The sequence below is a fragment of the Pithys albifrons genome, chromosome 18 (genome assembly GCF_047495875.1).
Source record: "Pithys albifrons albifrons isolate INPA30051 chromosome 18, PitAlb_v1, whole genome shotgun sequence".
Lineage (NCBI taxonomy): Eukaryota > Metazoa > Chordata > Aves > Passeriformes > Thamnophilidae > Pithys > Pithys albifrons.
The window spans coordinates 15,086,775-15,111,468 of record NC_092475.1 but is presented as its reverse complement, the minus strand read 5'-3'; the positions used below and the strand labels follow the sequence as shown (position 1 = coordinate 15,111,468).

Here is a 24,694-nt window from a genome sequence, read left to right as displayed (position 1 = left end):
ATGTTTAGGCTGATTTAGAAGACAATTTGAAATGTCTTGCTTCTGTATACCTGTCTGAAAACTGGTATTTTTTTTGTTTTGTTTTTTTGATCAATGCTGATTTTTGCTAGAAATAAATGTGTATATGTTGTTGGGAGGAAGTAGCCTCAGTAAGAAATACCTCCGGGCTCTATTTTTAGCAGACTTGGTGAGTTTTTAATAAATTATCCCAAACCATTTTCAGGTGAAATCAGTTGTAGATTGTGCAGCTTACTGGCAAATAGGCTTGAAATACTGTGTGATTTAGTGTGCTCTAAGTAGATGAAAATGAGATATTGACTCATAAGTTAGCCTTGTAGTCTCACTTGGTAGAATGGAATGAAACCAAGCTGCTGTGTGTAGGTCCCAGAGTTTGGAGCCCACATCCAGCCCCTCTGTCCTGCTTCATTGGCTCTGCTTTTTTCCACTGGATCAACTCCTCGCCTGGGCTTGTCCTGCACCACCCTCTCCCCATTCTGTCACTCAACGTGGTCCTCAGGGCAGTGAGTTGCTATCCCAGGGTTCGAAGCTGTTACTTCTCCCTTGCAATCGATTCTCAGATTCCCTGAGAACTGATAGTGCCTGGGTTGGTTCCAGTGTCACTGCTATGGGGCCAGGCCTGTTCCTGTCATCTCCAGAGCCACAGACTCTGCTGTGGGTCAGCCAAAGGCAGTGACCAGGCTGGTCCCAGCTCCTTGGCCTGGTGTTTTCATCAGGTGTGACACTGTCACATCTGCAGGTGCCCAGGCAGCACTTTCCTGTGCTGTGCCTTCACTGTGCCTTAGGAATGCCCCTCACCTGGAACTGCAGCCAGCTGAAGGCTTCTCCCTCCAGTTAGGAAATAAAAGTACAAACCACAGAAGGCTGGAAGTGTTGGGGAGAGGTTAGAGAGCAGAGGCACGGCTTTCTCTGTGAAAGTCAGGCTGGGGTACAAAATGGCCAGGTGTGGGTTTAATGTTGCATTCAGGGCAGGATCAGACTGTGCTTTCCTCAGAGGCAGAGCCCTTTCCTTGCCCCTGTGGGGTTTGTCAGTGTGACTGCAGAAGGCAGTGCTCTGAGCTAGTGGGGCCTGGTTTGATTGGGGCCTTTTAACTTGAATTTCTTTTCAGCCATTCGAATGAGATCACAGATGATTAAATAGTTGAATTAATTTTACTAACTAGGGGAAGAAGGAACAGAAGAAGCATTTGGAAATGGAAGGGAGGAAAGGCAGGTTACTACTGATCTAGTTCTGTTTCTGCTGGGGAAGAGTCTGGAGCACAATTGTGATGAGGAATGGCTGAGGGAGCCTGGGGGAAGTCTCAGCCGGGGGAAAAGGAGCCTCAGGGGGGCCCCTCTCACTCTACAGCTCCAGGAGATTGGAGCCAGGTCAGGGTCGGTATCTTCTCCCAGGTAACAAGTGACAGGATGAGAGGAAATGGCCTCAGGTGTGAAGGGCTGTGCTGCCCTAACACAGCTGCCCAGGGCTGGAGAGCAGTCACCACCCCTTGAGGGATGTGGCATGTGGGGACATGGGTTAGAGGTGGGCTTGGTAGTGGTGAGTTAACAGTTGGACTCGATGATCTGGAGGTCTTTTCCAACCTACAGGATTCTGTGTTTATAGAAGAGCTTCCAGTGAGTTGTGATTAAAATAATTTCATGGGTATGTTTCCCTGCACACCCCCAAAAGCAAAGAAGTTCTTAAACAGTCGGGTTTGGGTTGTTGTGGAGGTGTTCCCTGGGAGCTGTGGGAATGTTCCCCTGATGGTGAAGTGTGGCTTGGAGTCCTTGGTGTGCCTCTGGCCTCTTTTCTGTCACCATGCTTAATGTCACTGCTCTGGTGGCTTTTCTGAGGCAGCTATCCCAGGAACCCTTCTGTAAACTGGATCAGAGAGATAATTAATTTGCTAGTCTTTCTGGATGTGACATGGGGAACAAAAAGGGGAGAAGGAGGTTCTTTGTCTTTGAAGGCCTATATTGCCCAGCTGTGATTGAGGGACTTGTGAGGGCTGAGAATGAGGATCTTTCTTGCATGAATTGGGGACACGTATTTTTCTAATGCTTGACTGAAAAGTTACTGAGGAGAGCCTGTGGAAACTAATTGGAAATCTAGAATAGTATCAGACTGGAGTTATAAATGTTGGAATCCTTTGGCAATGGAATGACTAATTGAATGATCCAGCTAGAGGGAATGCTCAGAAATAGATAGTAGATGTATTCCTGTGGCAGATGTGCTTACTAGAGTACTAGGAAATAAGTAATCCATTACATTGGAAATGTGTTCAAAGTAAAGCCATTCCCAACCCAAAATGCCTTTTCCTTAAAAACAGCAAGAAAGTTTATCTGAGAATGGTGGATAGCCATGAGATGTGACTGCAAAATCATTTAATTTTAAAATGAGATTTTGTGTGATTTTTTCTCATTGATTGCACTTGTATTTGAAGGTAATTTCTGAGGCAGGATGTAAACAGGCAGAGCTTCCTTCTTTCATTTGCTGTCCATTTCAGATGAGCTGATCATTTCAGAAGACGTTGGGGCAAGTATCTTCAATGGGCAGAAGAAGGTGCTGTATTATGCAGATGCCCTGACAGAGATTGCCTTTGTTGTGCCGTCACCGGTGGAGTCCCTGAGTAAGATCCCTCTGGACATACTCTTTACAAAAATGAAACCAATGCTTTTTTGTTAGAGAGCTTTTTCAGAAGCAAAACTGTAACAACCTAACTAGTAGTGTGTTTAGCAAGACCCCTGTCAGAATATAGACACTTAACTTGCAGCACCCTAATCCTTGGATTCCTTCCCAAGGGGGCACCTGTTCTGGGCCCTCTTTCTCAGTCTGAGCCTCAGCAGATGTCCAGGTGTGCACAGCAGTTTTTAGATTGGACATGTGGTTCACCAGCACCTGAGAATGGGTATTTTTCCCCCCTTCCTGTCAGTGACATGCTCCTGCAGCATGTGGAGGACCATGTGCACCACTGCTGTGTAGGGGAAGCAACAACTTTCATGGAGTCCTTGGCACACTAAAACTGATGTGCAAAACTTGCCTGTAATGGAAGGGTTGTAGCCATATGAAGGAGGAGACTGTATTGCATAGAAAGTTGCTGAGACACCTGTAGGGAGTGTTTTGAGTGCAGTCTGTTTCTGAAATAACTGGCAATTGTTGTCTCCCAGCTCCTCTTCCTGCTTATGGCTGCTGTGTTGACCTGACCATACATCCATGTATATTTAGTTTCAAAAGCCTTACAACCTTTTTTAGTTTCAAAACCTTACATATGATGACAGCTTACCTTTTTTTGGCAGAAGAATAGATAAAACCCTTTTTTCTTCTGCCTTACAGCTGATTCACTGGAAAGCAGTGTCTCTGACCAAGAAAGTGACTCCAACATGGATCTGCTGCCAGGAATATTGAAGCAGCAGCCTCTGACACTTGAACTCTTCCCCAACCATACAGACAATCTTAATCCCTCCCAGCGGGTAAGGCAAAACTTGCACTGAAAAATGGCTGTTTTTTAGCTTTTTCTCTCAAGAAGCACACTGACAATGCTGTAGGATTTTTGATAGTATATGATTTGGTTTCCTGGGGTGTAGAGCTACTCGTTCCTTGCCATTGATGTCTGCTTTGGTCCTGCCAGAATATGCGCCTACAGTAGGAGACAGCAACATCACATTGCTTAAATATAAAATTTAAACACCCTGAAATCCTGAAAAGATTGCAGGAAAAAGTATATGCAGTATTTATGGAGTAATTAAGACTCAAGTCCATGCCTGGAAACTGAGGGTGGATAGACATGAACACCTTTCCTACCTGCCCAGTTTAAAACAGTGTGTCAGTGGGTAGTGCAGCTGAGCTGGGAGAGGTTGTACCTGGCTGACATAGGAATGACTGGGGACAAGCTGGGAAATACTTGTTGGCTGCATTATTGGACTCATGATGTTTGTAAATTTTACTCTTCCTTGTGTTCAAAACAGCTCAGTCCTACTTCCAGATCCAAGAGGATGCCTCAGGGCCGGACCATTCCACCAATGGGACCTGAAACCAAAGTGTATGTGGTGTGGGTGGAACGTTACGATGATATCGGTGCGTACGAGTTCTTACAGTTCACTGAAGTAACAACGGGGCAGGGGCCAGAGGAAAGACTCTGTTCTGCTTTTTTTGTAAAATGCTAGATCATGGAACCACAGACTGGGTTGGGTTGGAAGGGACCTCTAAAGGTCATTTAGTACAAGTCCCCTGCCATGCTCAGGGACACCTTCCACTGTCCCAGGTTGCTCCAAGCCCTGTCTTACCTGGCCTTGAACACTTCTAGGGGCAGCCACTGCTTCTCTGGGCAACCTGTGCCAGGGCCTGGCCACACTCACAATAAAAATAAATCCTCATTTATGTCTGTAACAGCACTTTTAAGATTCTGAATCAGTTCTCTGATATTTAAATGACAATCCATGGGGTATAGATGAATCAGTGGCATATGTAGGTCTGAAGTTTCCCTTAGGTCTGGCACTACCTGTGAAATGCTGTCATGAACCTACTTAAGCTCAGAACTCAGGGCAGTGAACCTCTCTGCTTTTGACTTCCTCTCAATTGCTGTCTCCTCAGTGTGGATATGGTTTCCCTTAAAAAAAGGGCTTCTGCCACCTGCTGCTTCCTTGCTGAAGGGGTCATCCTTCCTCCTCGGTTTGATGGTACACTCCGTGCTCTCTCTCTCGGGCTCGTTTGTTTTGCACTCAGGGTGCCCATTCCATGCTGTGCATCCCAGCTTCCTTCCTGCCCTGTTTCTCAGGCAGGGTCCTGCTCCTCCTGCAGCTTCATGTTTCTTGGTTTGGTGTTTCCTCCCTGGCTCTGGGTACTGGCTGCTCTGGGAGAGTCCCAGCGTTGCCCACGCTGTCACAGCCGTGGTGTGGTCATGGTGGGCAGCTGGCTCTAGGTTTGGGGAGTCCTTTGTCTCCAAGAGCTTATTGTGTGCTGGTTCAAAGCCATGGCCTGGCCTTAGCACTATGTGAGAGTCTCTTTGCACTGGCCCAGCCGAGCAGAGTCTGCAGCTGGTGCTTTACTCAGGCTTTGATTTCTAATCCTGGTTTGCAGTCTGGTAGTGAGGGTGGACCTTAATTAAGGACGGAGCTCCTTCCTCCGTAAATCTGCCAAGAGAGTGGGAGTGATCAATAGGAAGCTTCCTGTGAAGTGTAGATGTAAATCCTCAAGAAGACCACCCTGTCCACAGCACATCCCTCAGAGCCTTCCTGGGATCAGGAGACAGAAAGTTCTGCAGCATCATTCTATTTTCCAGACATTTGCCCAGAGGGTGTTCCTTTATCTTCAGTAGTCCCTCAGCCACTTCAGTTTCCAAACTGGTGTCCCGGACCCACTTCATCTCAGGTGGCAGCTAAAGCCAACTCACTGCAGAGGCAGCAACTGTGCTACACACGTGTGTTTCTAGTTGGCTGCTTCTTTCAGCTGCCGTAGGAATCTCCCAAAGTTCTGGGCCTGAAGCTGAAGAAATGAGTTTGTGAAGCTCAGTAAATGTGGCAGTTGGATGGGGGAGGGGGAGGTCTTAGAAGTGGCTTCTAGCCCAGGGGATTTGCCATATGCTCCTTATGTTCTTGGCTTATGCCTTATGCTTCTTGTATGTCTTTGAGTCTGGATAGTGGAAAGGCTGTTGCTTTGTAGTCAAAGGTATCGCCCCAATGCCAACTGCCTGCCCTCCCTCTTGCTCCATCCCAGAGTGCTTCCATGGCTTGCCATGCTCTTCCTCTGCTTGCTCCAGCTGTTGAGTACCCTTAGCATCCCAGCTTGGATGGCAAAATCTGGGTTTGGACCTTAGGCTCTCTGGTGGAAGCACTGTCCTGCTGCCCAGACTGTACTTTGTTGAATGACCCTCAACATCTCTCAGCCCCTAAACAAGGGGATGGGAAGTGCCAAATCCCCTTCCAGTGATTCAGGTCTCCTTCTGAACCTTCATTATCCAGTCCTTGTTACCAAGTGCATGGCAGCAGAGTTGGAGGTGCAGAGTTGGAGGTTATGGTGGGGATCTGCAGAGCTTGGACTTGAGGAAGGATACTGTTTGTGGGAGCAGGGCTCATGGGAACTGTAGGTGTGAATGGTGGCATTGTTTGACATTCCTAGCACTGTTCTTGCGGCTGATTACTTGTGGATGGGTGCAGATGCTGTGAATAATAATTTGAAAGCTCTTTTTGTGATTGAAGTTCCTGCTTTCACAGTTTCTCTAGAGATTTTGACCTTTGCTATGAGAGAATGGAGAGTCTTCTGTTGAGTGCAGGTGGCTGAGGTGTGTCTGTACACTGCAATGAGAGATCAAACATTAAAAAAAAAAGATGCTACCACACAAGAATAGCCATGGTATAAAGGCTGTGTGATTTTTGACTGATGATAAATAATCTTTCCCTGCATGCACCAAAAAAATTCCAAAACTGGAGTAGGTAAACTTCATTTGGTACCTCCTATTCTTACAGAAAACTTCCCTCTCCCTGATCTGGTGTCTGAGACAAGCACTGGTGTGGAAACCACAGCCAATAGTAGCACTTCCCTGAGGTAAGACTGCTCTTACTTTCATTATCTTTCTTCATTCCTCAGTGGGCCTTTTTTGGTGGAAAAAATGAAAGAGCTTTTCATATCACTGTAGGTACAACATAAATTAGGGAATAACAAATGGGTCACTTTATCTGAGTCTGTGATGACCCTCTCCTGTGATTCCCTCCCTCGTGAGGTGGGTGGTGCTGTGCCCTGGCTGCAGGACCCTCCAGCCGTGGGGACAGGAGGTCACATGCACAGGACAGCTGATGGAGCCTTTCCAAGGTTCAGGGCACGCCCCAGGATCTGCTGCCTTAGCCACGAGGCATTTTTTTACTTTCTTTTGATGCTTAAAATGGTCATTTTCCTCTACAGATTAATTGAAAGAGTGCTGTAAAACTGATTTAAGTTGTGGTTTTTCCCTTAAGATCTAGCATTCCTGAGAAGGAAGTTCCTGTGATCTTCATCCATCCTTTAAACACTGGCTTATTCAGGATAAAACTACAAGGAGCAACTGGGAAATTCAACATGGTTATACCACTGGTGGATGGAATGATAGTCAGTAGGAGAGCTCTTGGTAAGCTAAAGAGCTTTAGGAAGGGTTGTGGGGTTTTTATTTTTTTAATAATAGTACATTTGCAAAATACACGTTCTGGAATGGTTCTTGGAAAAAGCACTGGGCATGGCAGAACAAAAGCCGTGCTGTTTGCAGCAGGAGCAGGAACAGCAGAGGGAGCAGGTGGGCAGAGCTTGGCTGCCAGCACAGCAGGAGGGAGGGGATGGGCTGGAAACGGGAACAGGCTCGGTGGGTTGGATAGGAGAGATCCGAAATGTATCCCTGGTGTTCAGCACAGAGAACCAACGTGCTGCCAGAGGGCACTGCTGGCTCTGGGGCTGTGCTGGCACGCCGTGTGTGCCCTCTGGTTTGGGAGCCAGACAGGGATTAACACCACAGCAACTGAAGGTTTCTGATGTGTTCAATAAAAATGCCATGCAGACATGTGTTAACAGGGTGTGTGCCCTCTGCCTGTCCCTCTGCTCCTGGATTCATGGATCTGTCTTGGCATTGGTGCTACTTGGCCTCAGCAACAGGAAATCTCACCCCATGAGAGCAGTTCATGGGATAGAGGGCAGTGAAGTACTGAACATCAGAATACCTGTTCCTACCCATAAAACTGCTCTTGCAGGGGAGGACTTTCAGGTTCTGGGGTTTGCATGCATAATTCAGTGATGGGAAGATTGAAACCAGACTGAGCCCTTAAATAATATTTATAAATTCAGCTGACGACAGTGACTTTTAAAAAAGACTGAGAAAGACTCAGGTATGTTTTCATGGGTTTGTTTTTCATTGCATCAGGACTGTTAATATAATGAAGTTTGTCTTGTCTCTAAGTTCAGCAGCTGTGGTTTGTATGTAGTCAGTAATTAAGTCCTCTAAATAAGGAAGACTGTTTCTGCCTGTAAGAAAGCTTGTGAAACAGCAAAGTGGGTAAGGGACACTTAACTTCCTTAGAGGCACAGGAATTTCATTTCAGAATAATGTAAGATAAAGTTCACTGCCAGCTTTGGCCAAATGCTCCTGCTTCTGTTCCCCACCTCGTCCTTCCTCCACATCCAGCAGTGAGTTATAGGGGGTGACAAGACAGTGAGAGGAAGAAAAACCAGTTTTCAGCCACAACCCATCAGGTTTTTCCTCATCCCCTTTCTTCATCCCCATCTCTGCAATTCCTACTGGAAAAAAGTACTGGCAGGTACTTGTTTCATTCTCAGGGCTCCCCTGGCATTACCTGGTGTGCCCTCAGGGCCTGCCTGAGCTCTGCTGTCCCGTGTGGCATGGCCAGGGCTGTGCACTGCAGCTCTTGCACTGGCTGCCTGGATTCTTTGCCCTCTTGTCCCAGAGGTGCTGCTGCAGGCAGCTGCCTGGCTCTGGAAAACTAAGGAAATCCTCCTCCAGCCAGTTCCAGGTACCACTGAGGGAGTCCCTTTCTTGGTTTTTCACAGTGAAGGTCCTTGCAGGCCCGGAGACCTTGGCTGTCCAGCTGCACATGGAGAGAAGCTCCTGAGCTGGTGGTGCTGAACACCTCCCTGGGCTTGGGTGGGACAGACCCCAGGAGTGCCTTTGGCTGGGAAGCCGGTGAGGGGGCACAGGCTTGAATGTAAACTTGATTCAAATGTTGTTTCTTTTTCAGGTTTTTTGGTGAGGCAGACAGTGATAAACATTTGTCGGAGAAAGAGGCTGGAAAGTGACTCCTACAACCCCCCCCACGTCCGCAGGAAACAGAAAATTGCGGATATTGTCAACAAGTACCGGAACAGGCAGCTGGAGCCCGAGTTTTATACCTCGCTTTTCCAGGACGTTGGGCTCAAGAACTGCAACCCCTAGGTCACTATCCTTCCAGGACAATTAGATCAGAGCTTGGTGGCTACACTAATGAAAACAGTTAAATAACAACAACAAATTTCCCCAGCCCTCTGGAATTCAGAAAGTCATGTTTTAGCACAAGTCAGCAGATACCATGTGCTAGGAATGAGAAACTAATCCAAGACATTGCAGTTGGGATAGTGACTTAATTCACCTGCCCTCAAAAGATTACTGAATTCCAGTCTTCCTGGATGCTAGCAGCATAATCTCTTCACCCAATCATCCATTCCAGACTGATTAGGAACTGTAGGTGTCTCACTCTGAGGGGAAAACAATCAAAATAAAGCCATCTCTGCATATGAGGATGGAAAACAGAATACAAACAAAGCTGCCATCAAACATCTCACTACACCTGTGTATCCAAGGGGAAGGGAGCAGGATCTCTCCTTGGAGAAGTCTGTTTCAGAGCCTTAACTATCCATGCAACAACTTCAAAGACATTGTCAGTCCCCCTGCAGTGCTCAACAGAAGATCCTTCATTGCCTGTAATCCATTTGTGTACCAAAAGCGAGAGGAGGAAGATTACTTGGAAACACCAGGCCCTGAAATCCAAAGCCCAGATGCTGTTTGTGGACATCCCCCCCACGGCTGGGAGTGAGTCCGTCTGTATAGGAGATTTGTCCTGCTGACAACAACCACCACCTGCACTGAACTGACTTTCCAACAGGAGTTGTTACTGGATAGGAGCTTGTGGTTATATAAAAGCAAGGTTATGACTTTCAGGTCTGTTGCAAAATGTCACATTTAATTTCAGTAGCTTGATTTTTATTTTTTAAAAAAATTTTTTATGCAACTACTTAATTTATTTTGGAGTGTCTGTGTCACCTACTCACCATTTCCATAAAAAGTATAAAATCACTTGCCTTCCTTCCATTGGATTGAAATCTGAGATTCCAGGGCTGCCTCCTCCCTGTTATTTATAGCATGAACAGTTTTTGCAGCTTCTACAACACTTTTCAGAAGAACCTGTTAAACAGATTAAAACAACTTGAAAAGAAAATTCAAGAATTCTCCTTTCTCCCGTTAACTGCAATTCCATGAAAGCCCCTTTGGAGTTACAGATGGTTGTGGCTCTGCTGTCCATTCTCACTCCGGCAGTGGCGCTTCCTTCTGCCTCGGGCAGGAGTTTGTTCTCAGCCTGTGCATTTGACTGTTCAAGACTGGGGGGCTGGGCTGGGACAGCTGTTTGCAGCCACAGGAGTGCCCTGGGGGTCTCAGAGGGGCAGAAGGTGCTGGCAGCCCTGGGAGCACCCCCAGCTCCTGGCACTGTGCCAGTGGGCCATGTCTGGCACATCTGTGCTCACTGGCAGCAGTTCTGGTCCTTACCCTTCCAGCACTAGGTAATGGAAGAGGGTGACTGTGGGCAGGAATCTGGGGAGCTCCTCACAGAATTTCAGAAATGGTTTTATTACCTGTGCTGTGCATTGCAGTAAGACCTGCACGCACTGGGTTTTGATATTTGAGTTACTTTTTGCAACAGTCCTGACTGGAAGCAGCTGCCTTGTTTCATTCCCCGCCAGGGACAGACCTGCCCCTGCCTTTCCATGTGGTTTTTCACAAAGAAATCATGGAAAGCCCAGCCCCTAAAAATATGTGTGAAAGGACTTTCAAGGTGTCAGCCAAGCAGGTTTTAGGTGACATGGGCTTGTTGCAAGGGACAAGTGCACTGACTTCTCAGCTCAGGAGCTCTGGAATTTGATCCAGATGAATCGAAAGTGAAAAAATGAAATCAGCCAAGGAAAACTCCTGCAGCAGGAAGTGTGCTGGCTGGCCCATATCTGTGTGCTGCCCAGGTGGCACATGGCAGGAGGAGCCCCAAGGCAGCATCTGGGTGTGTTGGCCAAGCTGTGCAGGGAACCTTGGCCAGCTCCTTCCTCTGCCAAACTCCTGCCAGCAGCATTTAATGCACGGACACTAAATTCACCCACACTGTCTATGTACCTATTGGATCCAACTAATGGCCAAATATACTTTAGTCCATTGGTTTAAAAGGCATGAGCAGTGCATGTGTAACCAGTAAACATCCTGAGCCAACACCCTGTCTGCACACCAACAGCATCCCAGCAACCTTGTCCTGCAGCTGAGTGTGTTGCACAGCCCTGGGTGAGGCAGCTCGGAGCTGCACCCAGGTGCTGCTGTCAGGCAGTTGGGAGTGCAGAGATGGGCATTTGGGGAAACCCTGTGTGGGTTCTGGCAAGTCCAAGATAGTCAACTGGACTGCCTGAAGATTCAGTTTTTGAAAAATGTCTGTGCTTGGCTGAAGGATCATCTTCAGTCTGTTTCATGTTGGCCTAAAATGGGGGATTGGCACCTATGGGAGCAGGGACAGCTGTGAGAGCAATGGGCCGTGGCAGAGGTCTGGAAAGAAGGGAACAATTTGGGCCTGTTGTGGCTGCTCCCAACACTGGGGGATGCGAGTTGAGTTGTCGAACCAGCTGGTGAGCAGGTCAGTGTAAGTGATGGGATTCACTCTGAGTCTTCAAGAAAGTCCCAGTGCAATATAAAAGCACTGTGATGCAGGAATGTGCTGCCATCCCCCGGCGTTTGGATGCTGGGGCAGCAGAGGGCAGCCTGGGCAGAGCTGTGCCAGTGGGGACTGTCCCTCCTTTTCCTGTGTGTGTGTAGGTCTCAGCCTTCATAACAAAATGCATACCACCAATTTGGGAATTACATCCATCTCCTGTTGAAGTCTGGCTAAACTGATGGCTTCAGCTAGTCCAGGGTACAACCTTGAGAGCTTTTCCCATAAAGTGTCAGAGCAAATGAGGTTTATTTCCATGGTGATTGCAAGAGTTAGTAAAGAATCCAGACTTCTTTTACATCACAAAGTGCTGCAGGGGGTTTTGATTTGATGCTGGAGTGGTCTGGGTCAATGTCCCTGTCCATCAGAGGTGACAAGCACTGACTCCCTCACTGAGTTGTGTGTAGGTGTCACTGGGCTGCAAATGTTCCACAATAACTAAACTAAACTCTCTCTTTTCATCAAATCTTTCAGTTTGGGGTAATAATTCTAACAGAGATGACTATCATCACATTGTTAAACAGAGTGTTGAAATTACAGAGATCTCAGTACCTTAATAGAGACTCTTTGAAAGAAAAGCATTTCTTTTAAAGCTAATTTTAAAAAGGCATTAGAACCTTACAGCAAGCAGGAGAGGGAGGACAGTGCCTGTGGGAATTTGGATGTCAGTGTGGGGAGCAGCCCCTGGGCTGTGTGCTGGGTTCTCTGGAGGTGACAGTGTTTCTATCCACAAGGTTCTGCATGCCCAGGAAGAGGAGAGAACTAAATTTCAGCCTCACAGAAAATCTTATGCGAATTCATGGTTGTATAATTGAGTGATGTCTTTGAAGGCAAACACAGCCCTTTTCCCCGTGGATTTAGCAAGAGCAATTAGAAGTGAGGACGCCAGATAATGTGCTTCAGTCATAGACAATTTGTATGAATACCTGTATGTTGCCAAGACATGAACTTTTTGTTCTTATTGTATTTTTCTGTAAATATTCCTGGCGCTAAGTTGTAAAGTAAAGGCAAAATGTAAATATGAAGATGTGAACTATGTTCCTTTGTCTCTAGTACTTTATCTCTTATTTGTTTAGGGAAGGCACACAAAGGCTTGTTTGTATTTATGCCAATTCTTTGTCCAGGAGAAACACATCAAATATTGAATGTAACACAATTAGTCCAATAAATTTTAAAGATTCTTATCTAGTAACTTTGCACCAGTCAATTTTTAATATTTTCCAAAGCTTTGGTTGAACTTCTCCAGTAGAGATGTTTCCCAGGGCAGTAGCAGACAGAGGTAGCAGAATTGCAGACACAATAGCTCTGGGAACAGCACACTGACTTAGAGGGAAGGAAATCATGTTGCATCTCATCAGCGTGGGGACTGAAAACAGGGAAAAGCAGCTGTTGGAGAGAGATGGATGCTCCTGCAATGCCAGTGTTCTCTGGTGGCTCCATGTGCTGCTTCCCATCTCAGGTGTGTGTGCCCCATGGTGCAGCCACTCTGGGCACCTGCCAGCAGGACAGGGAAGCTGCTGGGATAGAGCTGTGTGCCTCAGGCATGGCATGGAGTCCTGTGAGGGCGGGGGATGGCTCTGCTCTCCACGCAGAGGGGGGAGGAAGGATGTGCCTTCTCCAGTTTGGGTTTGGAGAGGAGCTGGGCCACAGTGTGAGAGGATTGGTCCGTGGGGAACTGGGAGGGCTTCACCAGGCCTGGGGTAGAGTGTGGGTTTGTCAGTGCCATCCAGCCAGATCCCCATGGACCATCTCTGAGCTCCTGAGGGAGGGGATGAGTTCCCACTGCAGGGCCCTGTCTGTGTGTCTGTGTTTCCTGCTGCACTGTAGGGGCCCTGCAGTGTCCCTGTGATTTTACCTTTGCAGCAGCTCTGGTGCCTTTCCCAAGCTGCCCACCTTGACATACCTGAGGGCTGAAACAAAAACACTGAAGTGACCATTCCAGAAACCCCAAACTTGAATATGTGAACATTGTTTTCCTGCTGGTTCCATCTTTGGTAACTTCAGCTGGTGCCACTGCTGAAACTCCTCATCACAATGTTTCAGGGAAGGTTTGGGCAAGTCCCACACTGATCTCTAAAGAATCACAGAAGTGAGCAATAAACAGTCAAGTATCTTCCTCCACCATCCCACAGTGCAGGGCTAGGGGCAGGAAGGGTGTTCTGGGCTGGTGTTGGAGCCTGATGCTTTCTTCTTCCCTACAAAGGAAGCAAAAGGCCCTGGCAGAGCAGCCCAGCACTCTCCCAGGGGCTGGGGACCCTTGGCTGTTCCTGCTCCGTGTCCTGCCCACTGGCACAGGCTTCTTGCTCACTGTGGACCTCTGCATGCTGCTTCTCCAGTGGCCTTCCCACAACTTCCATTTTGCCAAGTGCCAGTTCTGGCCATGCCTGAGCTGTGCAGGGAGCAGCTCCTCAGTTGGTGTCTGCACCTCCTCCAAAATCCTTTCCCTAACACAAGTTTTCAGCCCAAAGTGGACAGGCTCTTTGTCCCTGACAGAACAAGGTGCAGGCAGCCTGGTGGCAGGTCACCCAGTGGCTCAGATCCCTCCTGCCACTTGCTGCCCTTGGGTGCCATGTCCTGCCCCAGCACTGGTCACCCCGAGCTGCTGCCAGCCCCCTCTTCTTTCCCAGTTTCACTGATAAATCTGACATGCTGAGCACCCCCTGTGCATCCCCCCTTCCTGAGCTGGATGTGGGGATGCCCATGGCTCCAGAGCCTGACCTTGGGCCCCAGCACCCCTGACCCCTCCTGAGGGGTCAGCCCTGGTGCTGCACATGGCAGTGGGGTGGCACCCCGGACCATCCTGCACTGCAGCCCTAAGGCTGCCTTGGGGCAGCTCCCAGCAGGACCAGGGTCTGGTCAAGGGGCTGAGGGCACCTCCTCGCCTGGGGCCCTTCTGTGGAGGATGTTGGGGAGGGGTCAGTCACTGCTCAGCTTCTTTGGGAGTGTGGAAATCTCACCTAAGGGCCATGGATGGGAAGTGCATCTCCATCAGCTGGTGCTCAGCTCACAGGGACTGTGAGTGCACGGTGGGGAACAAGCTTTGGTACGAGCCCAGGAGCTCAGGGGCAACTCCAGGGGCTCGTCAGCTGCCAGATCCTCAGGGCAGAAGGGCCCTGCTGGGAGCAGCCCAGGGCAGCTCCGTGGGCTCTGTGACAGGTCCCCCCTGTCTGCAGGTGTTGGATGCTGAGGCTGTGAGTGCAGTCACAGAACCACTGCAGTGCACCTGGGCATTGTGTGGGAGGCACCATCCAGGTGATTGCTGTAAGAACAGGAGTAACAAATCCAGGGCTGAGGCAAGAGTGGCCTCAGTGTGAAGCAGCCCAGGGATGGTTGAGCTCACCCTCTGCCACAGCCAGAAATTAGAATTAATTTCTGATTTGCTGTTAATTAAGGGGAACTGCTCTGTGGGGCACACAGCAGCTGACAGCACCCCATATGCTGCCCAGTCTGGGCAAGCAGAGGGGCCATCAGCTTGGCCAGAGCAGATGTAGAGGTGATGACTTGTCCTCAGCACCCTCTGCCATCTTCATCTGCTCACTTCCTGTGAATCTCCTGAGGAAGCAGAAGCGCCTCACACCAACACTCCAGACACTGGTTCTCACTGTAGCACGGCTGACTCTGACCACAAATGAAGCCAAATTGCATTGCTGATCATTCTCCAGAGTGAAATGTAATTTAGTTACTGCTTTAAACTGAGAAAATGTTATTTGGCTGCTGGCAGTGAACACTCGTGTGCCAGGAAGGAGGGAAGAGGCTGGAGGTGGGGCTGGGCTGAGCTGTGGCTGGTGGCAGCCCCCAGCGCTCTCGCTGCCATGGTGGGTGGCACCACGGTGTGCCCAGGCCAGGCAGGGGCTGACGGGTGTCCAGGGGCTGTGCTGGTGCTTGCAGAGCATCCCTGGACCACAGCTCTGCCCCCGGTGCCCCTGGGCCACATCAGTGGTGCTGGGCTGTCCCTGGGCTGGGCTGGTGCCACGGGGCTGCCCAGTGGCCATACTGGCCAGGTGCCCCAGGGCTGTGAAGGCCACGGGATCATCCCAGGGCGTGGGTCGGGTCATCTCTGAGGCAACGGCAGAGCATCCTGGAGGAGGCAGCATGTTACTGTGGCAACCGGGAGCATCCCAGGGGGCTCAGCTCTGGCTTTTGGCTCTGCAGGCTGCTTTGGGGATCCCCCTCCTTTCCAGGGATGCTCCAGAAGCTGTGGACAGCACCCAGGGCATGGCAGCAGCCACAGGAGCTGGGTGGAGGTTCACCTGGCCATAGGTGAAGTTTAAACCTGCCATGAGATTTTCTGCTTGCTTACATTTATTTTTAGAAATTATGTTTTATATTAATAATAAACATTACATTTATTGTAATGCTGTACCAAAAGCCCCCACCCTGCACATGGGGCCCAGCTGTGCCTGGCACTCCAGCGGGGTGTGATGGGAGGAGTTGGCACACCCCGGGCTCACCCCAGGGATCCTTGCAAAGGTGTTCCTGGGAAGGCAGGGATGGGTCAGCCCAGTCCTCCATGTCTGGCCCTGGCACTGGTGCTGGTGGGTCATGGGCATTGCCACCTTTGCCAGCTCTGGGGGGAACAGGCTGCTTTTGAGTGGCAAACCCTGCCCTCTGTGCAGGGCAGAGCCAGAGCAGGGCAGGGGTGGCCCAAAAGGGCTGGGAGTGTGGGACTGACAGGCAGTGCCATGGGGGTCCTGTGCTCCATCCCCACTGTGTCTCAGCCCTGACCCCAAACTGGGTTTTGAATTCCTCAGCACAGGCCACCCCATGCCCACCGTGTCCACTGTCCCCATCCCGGCACATCCAGCATCCCTCCAGCCCGTGCCCCTCTGCCACCCTAGGGTCCCCCAGCCCCAATGCCACATGCCAGGAGGGTGGGCTGCTGGCACTTCCCTGGCTGGGACTGCCCTGCCCAGGCCCGGGGGTGCTGCAGGCACAGGCTGGGGACTCAGGTGGGCCCAGGGCAGCCCCTCCGTGGTACTCCAGCCCCCCATGCCCACAGAGCCACCCCCAGCCCACACTAGGGCAGGCAGGGCCCAGAGCCCTCGTGCTCCTCCAGCAGCCCCTGATGGGAGCCCATTTGATGACATTATTAAATGATTCAGGGCATTTTCTGCATCTTAAAATACTTAAAATACATGGCTATGTGATTCATTATTATTATTATTATCTAATAAAAGAGTATCTGACTCACTTGCATGTTTCTTCCAATTACAAATTGAAATTGTTCCCACTCTGACCTTGCAGCTGCTGGATTTTCTAAAATTAGCCATAATGATGCATTTTACTAAGATAATTAATTAGCTAAACTGAGAAAATTGAGTAGTAGAACTGCTTCACATGCTGCTAATTATCTTTTCTTATGTCATCTTTACATGCAAATAAAGAAATATTGTGATTATTTTAAATACTGTTTTCATTAGCTAATTCACTCATTAGTGCAGCGACAGCTCTGTCTTCCCCGGCAGCAGAGCCTGTGGGGACTCACTGCTCCCAACTGCAGGACTCTGCCTTTCAGGTCAGGGAAGAAATGGAGTTACAGTCCAAAGGAGGTTTATTTTGCCCATTTATTCTGACAATGCCAATGGGCAGCAGGCAGGAGGGGGTCAGGGAGGCTGGAAGAGCTGAGAGCTCCTGCTGGAGGCAAGCTGGGGCGATCCCGGGTGGGGACAGAGGGGGGGCAGGCTGCTGTGCCCCAGAACCCCCTTCTGTGTTCCAGAACCCTCTTCCTGGGGCCCTCCTTTTTCAGGATGTGTCCTGTGACCCCAAGCTCCATTCCAACCATCCTGGAGCTGCCCCTGGAAGCCTGTGGGAGTCTGGGAGCAGTTGGGTGGGCCCCACTCACGATGCTGCACCGAAACTCTCCTGTCAGACACTGTCCATGTGGCCATGGGGGCTCCAGGGCGGTGGCATCGGTGCAGCCCCGAAACCTCCTGCTGCCACCAGCGGGTTCCTGCTCTGGGAGCTGGGCAGGTGGCAGGACCCAGCACAGGATGCCGAGAGCCCCCACTGCTGCCCAGGGACTGCAGGTTATACTGATCCAGGTGCTGGCTGCAGGCAGGAACTGCTGCATTTGGGGATCCCAGTCCACACTCTCATGCCCACCAAGAGCTCCAGGAGGTCACTCTCAGAGTTCTCACTGGCTCCTGGGCAGCAGCTGTTGGGAGTTTGATGCTCCTGACCTTGGCTCTGGCACCCAGCTCCCTTCCGTGGCAGGGCACGATGGGCCAGGGCATGCCTGTTGCTCCCTCCAGGTTTTGCTCAGAAATACTTGCTGCGTTTTTTCCAGTGGGGATTTTTGTGTGGGAAAGTGGAAGTCCCTCTCCAGTCAGGAGGATTTTCACAGCCTTGTTAATACCCCAGGGCAATGAATAGGGATGAGGACTGGCCACAGGGATGTTTCCTGCTGGCTCCCTGGGCCAAAGGGTCCTGCTGGAGACGGGGTGAAGGCAGCCTGGCAAGGTGCCGCAGGTGCCCCTGGGCGGAGGGGGCTGCAGCGCCCTGTCCCGGCCCCTGCAGGCACTGCCCACTCCTGCCACGGCCCTGCATGGGGCACGTGGGCCCTGGCAGTGTCCCTGCCCCGGGGACTGAGCGAGGGCGGTGGCAGTGCCAGCATGGACAGGATAGGGCGAGGGTGGATGGAATGGCGTTCAGGGCAGTGGGAGCAGCCTGGCCCTGGCGTGGTGCCTGCCCAGTGCACAGGAACCACAGCTCTGTCTGCATGTGCAGGCAGCAGGCAGGGCTCGATGCCTGGGTGGGCTGTGCCTACCCCACGGGGCCCCTCCTCCCAGCAGAGCTATTCCAACACCCCTGGTGCCAATATTTGTCAGCCTGAGGGCCCTCCTGCTGTGGCAGAGGCTCTGCCCTGGGACATGCTCAGACCACTCCCACTGCACGGGGAGGGGGGTGGGTCTTGCTTTGGGCAGGAACTGGCACTAAACACCTCCCGAGCCTCAAAGGACCCCATCAACCTGTCACCCCATATCCTGAGGCCCTGATGCTATCATGGCCTGGCACCTGCCCAGCAGCTGCCCAGAGCCAGCACCAGTATCGGGCTGTGGTCAGTGTGACGTAGGAGAAGCCAGTGGTGACAACGATGCCCCTGGAAGATGTTCAGGCCCTGCCCCACCTTCCTGGGGACAGATACGCCAAAGCAGATGGGAGATGTTGGCAGAACTGGCCACCAGCTGCACCCAGGACACCTCCCTGTGTGGTCAGCAAGTGCCAAGCCCAGCGGGCACAAAGGAACTGCAGCCCCCGCAGCCACCACAGCCTCTGCTGTCACCCACTGCCACTTTTGTCTCCATGCACAGCCTGGAAACTGTCCTGTTTGAAGCTCCCATGTGCTTCAGGAGCATCTTTCTGAGCAGAGCTCCTCTGAGTTCCACCTGTCTCCTGCAGCCAGCAGAGACCTGCTGTGGCTGCCTGCGTCCCATGGCACTGTCTGGGACAGCCAAAATAATGTCTACAGGCCCCTGTTTACCATGGCCATGTTTAATAAACCCCTGACAGCTCCACATTAAGGAAAACTCATTTTCTGGTGGCAGCAGCTGGGCAGGGAGAAGGACAGTGGCTGGGACAAGCACTGGGCACTTCTTCAGATTTGTAGGAGCCTGGACAGAAAAGAGTTCACGTATTGTTATTCCTCAAAAACTGATAACTGTTCAAGTGGACAAGTTAGCACAGAACGTGCCAGGAAAGGGAAGCTGTGTAGAGGTAGGGCAGTACCTTTCTTGAGCCACTTCTCTTGTTCAGGTCCATGGTGACCACACAACACACAGAGCAACTGCAGAAGTGTTGCTAAAGAGCAGGTAAGACCAACAGAGGATCAGGACCACCAAGAATCCCAAAGCAGCCCCCAACTCTTTTCAGGACCTCTCCATAAGAAAGCTGTGTGTGCCCCATCCTCTTGCATCAGACATGAAGGATGCTCTCCTTGGGGAGGGATATGGGCATTCCTGTTCCAGCCTGAATATACATTACCTTACTTTTTGTTTCATGGGTCCCTCCTCCTGACAGTTCAAGCCTGTGACCATTACTCTCACCACAGATACAGAAATGGCAATCATTGGATTCACTGGATCCAAGGTTGGTAATACCTTTCCTCTACTATCTACTGTTGTCCTTTTCTTCTTTTTCTTTTCCTCATATATTTTCTTTGTGATCCTTTTATAGAGGAGAACAAAAACAACTGTCTTCCTCCTTTTCTATGCAATTAAATTGTTTAAAAATAAATCTACCTAGTCATTCAGTGTTATTTCACTTCAGTTCACCCTAAGGGAGCAAGGCTTTCCCTCAGGGGTGGGTCGTTATAAGCTTCTGCCCTGCCCCAGACCCAGAGTTTCTGCACTGGGGCTGAGCCCATCCCACAGCCCCACACACCTCTCTCCAGCTTCAGCAGGTGCTGCTGACCACTGGGTTGTCATTATGGAGATGGGCTCTGCCCAGACCCAGGACAGGGAGCAGAAGGAAGGAGCTGAAATAACGACAGAGGAGGCTCAATCCAAGAGCCAAAGGGGACAGCAGGCACCTTGCTGGCAGGGGGAAGGCAAAGATGTGGAGCAGAATTTTCTCATCACAGTTTGAAAGTGGCCATCAAGAGCTCAGGACTGCAGGTCCAGAGCAGGACAGCATGGGGGCCTTTGGTCTCCCATTCTGCACGGCACAGGCAGGACAGAGCCCAGCCTTGCATGGCCCTGCTCAGCCCCACTTACTGCTGGTGCTGACAGAATCACAGACTCACAGACTGGTTTGGGTGAGAAGGGACCTTAAAGGTTATTTAGTACAAGCCCCCTGCCATGGACAGGGATGCCTTTCACTGGCCCAGGTTGCTTCAAGCCCTGTCCAACCTGGCCTTGAACACTCCCAGGGATGGGGCAGCCACAGCTTCTCTGGGCACCCTGTGCCAGGGCCTGCCCACCCTCACAGGGAAGATTCTTCCCCAGTATGCAGGGTGCCCTCTGGCAGTGGGAAGTCATTCTCCCTTGTTCTGTCACTCCAGGCCTTTGTCCAAAGTCCCTCTCCAGCTCTCTTGGACCCCCTTTGGGCCCTGGAAGGGGCTCTCAGGTCTCCCTGGAGCCTTCTCTTCTCTGGGTGAGATCCCCAGTCTCTCAGGCTGTTTCCAGAGCAGAGGCTCCAGCCCTGGGAGCATCTCCTTGTCTTCCTCTGGACTCACTCCAGCAGCTCCATATCCTTCTTATGTTGGGAGCTCCAGAGCTAGACCAGCCCTGCAGGTGGGGGTCTCACTTGAGTGGAGTAAAAGGGGAGAATCCCCCCTCAGCTGCTGCCCACGCTGCTGGGGGTGCAGCCCAGGGCACGGTTGGTCCTCTGGGATGCCAGGCCACACTGCCTGCCAGCAGCCATTTTCCCTTGGGAATACCAGAGCTCTTCTGCCTTAAATCGACTATGTATCACAGGGATGACTAGTGCTGCTGTTTCTGATAATTCCAGAATAATTCCAGGCTGGTTTGCTCTGTGGATGGGATTAGTTCTTTGATCCAGAACCATCATGCACGTCCATCCTCTGCATGACCCTTGCAAGGCTGGGGACACTGAGGACACAGGAAATGCCCAGAGTGGCTGTTTCCAACCCACAGAGCCATCTTCGTTCTGCAGAAATTTGTTGCAACAAAACTGTGCTGAGCTGTGTCCTGGTGCCAGCACAAACCCACCATGGCAGCAGCAATTTTTCAGAGGAAGAATAAAGCCACCATCACTCACATCAGACCACACCTCCTATCACTCCAAGAATAAATTCCTTTGTAATTTTGTATAATTAGGCAGCAATTCTGTCCTTAAGCAGTTGTTGGCCATTGGGATACTAAGCAAAATTTATGGTGGATGCCTTCTGTGAGAGGGGAGCAAGGGCACAGTCAGGGGCTCCTCTGTGGCAGGGACAGCGAAGGGACAGCAGGGCTGGGAGGGGTGGCTGGTGCCAGGCTGCCCACGACACTGGGCATGACACCAGCGGGAGCTGCCCCGTGCTGATCCCCCACTGCAGGCAGGGACACCCCACTGCCTCTGCAGGCAGATTTGGGGATGCCACATGTCCCCAATCCAGCCCTGAGAGGGCACCAGTGCCAGGGCCACAGGCAGTGCCAGTCGGGGAGCCCCAGCTCTGCAGACCAGCAGGGAAAGGACTTTAACCATGACCTTTCAACTTGAGCAAAATCTGCTCTGGCAGCTCAGGGGAAGACAGCGGGATGGGCAGTGGAAGGGGCAGCCAGAGGGTTTAGCCTGAGGAGCTGTGCCACACTGGGCACTGCTGGCTGCACAACGGCCCATCCTCCTCATCCTGTGCCAATAGAACACCTGGAATCAGGCAGGGAAATGGGGACACAACATGCAAGACCATGAGTTGCATCTCTACTCCAGTCTCCCACAGCATGTGGTGGCAAGGAGCACCCTAATTACTGCCTCTAATTAGGAGAGCAAGCAACTCTGTGAGGGCTGTGCAGCCACATCTGCCAGGGAGCAGGGACACCCTGGCACAGCCTGTGCAGGATGAGGTCCCGTGGTGGGGGATTGTTACCACTGTCAGGCACCCCTGGACACAGATTCACTTTTGCTGAAGCATTTTTCAGATATTCAGAGTCAAGATTTGTTATTTCCAGCTGTGAACCCCAAACTGCTGTGCTGTTGGTGTGGGAAGGCAGCACTGCCCCATGTGGTATTTGGTGTCGGCGGAAATGAGGGACTGTGCCGGTGTTGGAGCACAGGACACCCTGCAGGGGTCGGTGCAGGCTGAACGTGCCCCCAGGGAGCAGGGTGCCACGGGCTGCAGAAGCTCACCCCAGGCTTGGCAGAGATCAGCTGCCACCCAATGCAGGTACCTTCGCTCCCGGCTCCAGCCTCGTCTCTCTAGGAATATCTCCACTCCATAGACACAGCCAAGGTAACAGGGGTGACGACAGCACCATTGTGCTGATGTGTTCCAAACCAAGGGCTTCCCAGAGCCCTGCAATGGGAGAGCAGAGATGCTGCCAATCCAGCCACGTGCCTCCTCTGGCACAGGGCTCCTTGTGGCGCGCATGGCCACCTCATCCACAAGGATGGTGGACACAGAGATGGTGCTGACAGGGATGGAACACATGGTGATGGAGCACACAGGGGGTGGTGGGGATGGGGATGGGGCACATGGGAATGTTCTCCTGGAGAGAGGGCACAGGGAGATAGAACAGATGGGGATGGAGCAGAAGGAGATGAAGCATCCAGGGATGCAGCACATGGGGATGATGCAGATGGGGATGGTGCACATACAGGGGTGGCGCAGGAAGAGCTGTGGCTGCTGAGATGGCCCAGCACACCGACTCTCACAGCTGCATGAGCCCCAGCCTGCAGCAGGAACTGGCTGTGAAAGCCACCAGTGTTTGGGGGCAGGGGAGCAACAGCTGACTAGCTCATGTTGGCTCATGGAATGCCACTCACCACTCCCTCCTGCAGAGCCACAGGAGCCAGGGGCACTCTGGATCAGGGGACAGGGAACATGGGGCACCTTTGATGAGTGGTGGGGCAGGGTGACAGCTGGGGACAATACAGTGAGTCACCTCCCTCATGGTGTTGCACAGTGTTCTCCTGCATGTACCTTGGGCTGAGATTGGGGTCCTCCTTCAGAGTTCCTCAGCCTGAGAGGACACCAGGGACTTCTGAAAACACATTCACACTCTCAGACCCTCCTTCTCACTCTTCTTCGCTTGTTGGAAGTGCCTGCTTCTCATGCCCATATTCCACCTGCAGCAAACCAGCACTTTTGCCCCAAAAATATGTCCCTACAGTATGTCTTGTTTGTTTTCCTGTGCCTTGTCCCCGTTTTTTCCTCCCCCACAGCTTACCTGCTTTGGGCCTGATTAAATCCTGTGCACCTGCCCTGGCACAGCATCACTATCCACTATGAGAAGTCCCTCAACAGGGACAAATCAGGATGAGTGTGCCCTTCCTCATGACAGCACCAGGCTCAGTAATGACCTGACTGACACCCTGGTGGCTCTGGGGCTCTGGCTGCTTTGTCCTCAGTGTTTCAGAAACAGCAGCATGTGAAACTCAGTCTCCCCATCAGTGACACACAGCTGATGCCCCAAGGCCACGCCACACACCCCCAGGGCTCATGGTGCCAGGGCACTGGGGGTGCCCAAGGAGTCTTGGGGGCTGTTCCAGGGCACTGGGTGTGGTGGGACCCATAAGGTCACACACCAGGCTGGGCATTGGTGACCACAGGCATCAAACCAGCCTCCGGGCTGCAGTGAGGATAGGCAGGTCCGTGACAGATGACTGTGGGTAGGTGAGGGACACAGGGCAGGGATCTACAATCCAGCACCCTGCTCATGGAGGGAACTGGAAATAATTGGTGCCATTAATTCCCACTAAATAATTGTGCTGGCTCACCTGGGTTTGTAACAAGACAAAAAGGAATCAAATTGCTTTAGTTCCCTAAGAATTGCTGAGATTTCCAAAGGGAATAAATTACTCCATTGTATCAAGGAAAAGGAAGATGAGTTTTGCTTTCAGAAGGGAAACTTCCCTATCCCTTAGCAGTCAGCTCCAGCAGACCTTAAAAATTCCCTTGTTTTATTCCTTGCTCATCTTCAGTGGAGAGCTTGGTTTGGTGGATGGCAGAGTGACTCCAGGGATGCTGAAAGTCTCCAACCCCAGCCTGAGCTTTGCTTGTCCCGGCGTCTGCCCCTTGGCCCTTGTTCCTCCAGCACAGAGCAAAGAACTTGGCACTGTCTCCACTTCTGCAGCCCTGAGTGCTCTTGGTGCCCTGTGGCCAGGTCTGAGGGTGCTGGCAGGGCCAGTGGCACACCCCATACCTGGGGCACAGCCCCATCCTTCACCCTGGGCTGCTCTGCATAAGCAGCTCCCTAAAGCTGCCCTGCTCATCCTCACCAGGCCAGGGGTGCCCAACACCCACATGGGTGCTGGGAATACTGGGCAACCCAGCAAGCATGTCTGCCTGCTGCTGTCCTGATGCCAGATCCAGCCAAGATCTGCCGATGTAGCAGGACAGGAGGCTCCTCATGTCGAGCTGATGGCTGTTTAATGAGCTAATTTTCCTTCTCACTATTGATTTCCCTTGGGCTCTGCTGTGAGTGGGTTTGCCTCTGGGAAACCAGGTTGTGGCACCTCTGAGCAAGGCCCTGCCTTAAATCTATGGGATGTGCTGGAGTGGCACAGGCAGGGAGCATCCTGCTGCCGGAGGCTGCTCCAGGCAGCACTGAGTGGGTTTGTTTATCCAAGCCAA

At 51.4% G+C, this 24,694-nt stretch overlaps 1 protein-coding gene across 4 annotated transcripts in view; it reads left to right on the top strand.

Annotated features, from left to right (window-relative positions):
• The window catches only part of RALGAPB (Ral GTPase activating protein non-catalytic subunit beta), a 65,759-nt gene extending 53,111 nt beyond the window's left edge, over positions 1-12,648 (top strand). For all 4 annotated transcript variants that reach the window (XM_071572584.1, XM_071572583.1, XM_071572582.1 and 1 more), the window contains 6 exons: positions 2,505-2,627; positions 3,332-3,468; positions 3,964-4,072; positions 6,460-6,538; positions 6,946-7,094; positions 8,707-12,648. In XM_071572584.1, coding sequence (XP_071428685.1) covers positions 2,505-2,627; positions 3,332-3,468; positions 3,964-4,072; positions 6,460-6,538; positions 6,946-7,094; positions 8,707-8,900 — 791 coding nt within the window. In that variant the 3' untranslated portion in view covers positions 8,901-12,648. The remainder of the gene's footprint in view (positions 1-2,504; positions 2,628-3,331; positions 3,469-3,963; positions 4,073-6,459; positions 6,539-6,945; positions 7,095-8,706) is intronic.
• The last annotated feature ends 12,046 nt before the right edge of the window (positions 12,649-24,694 follow it).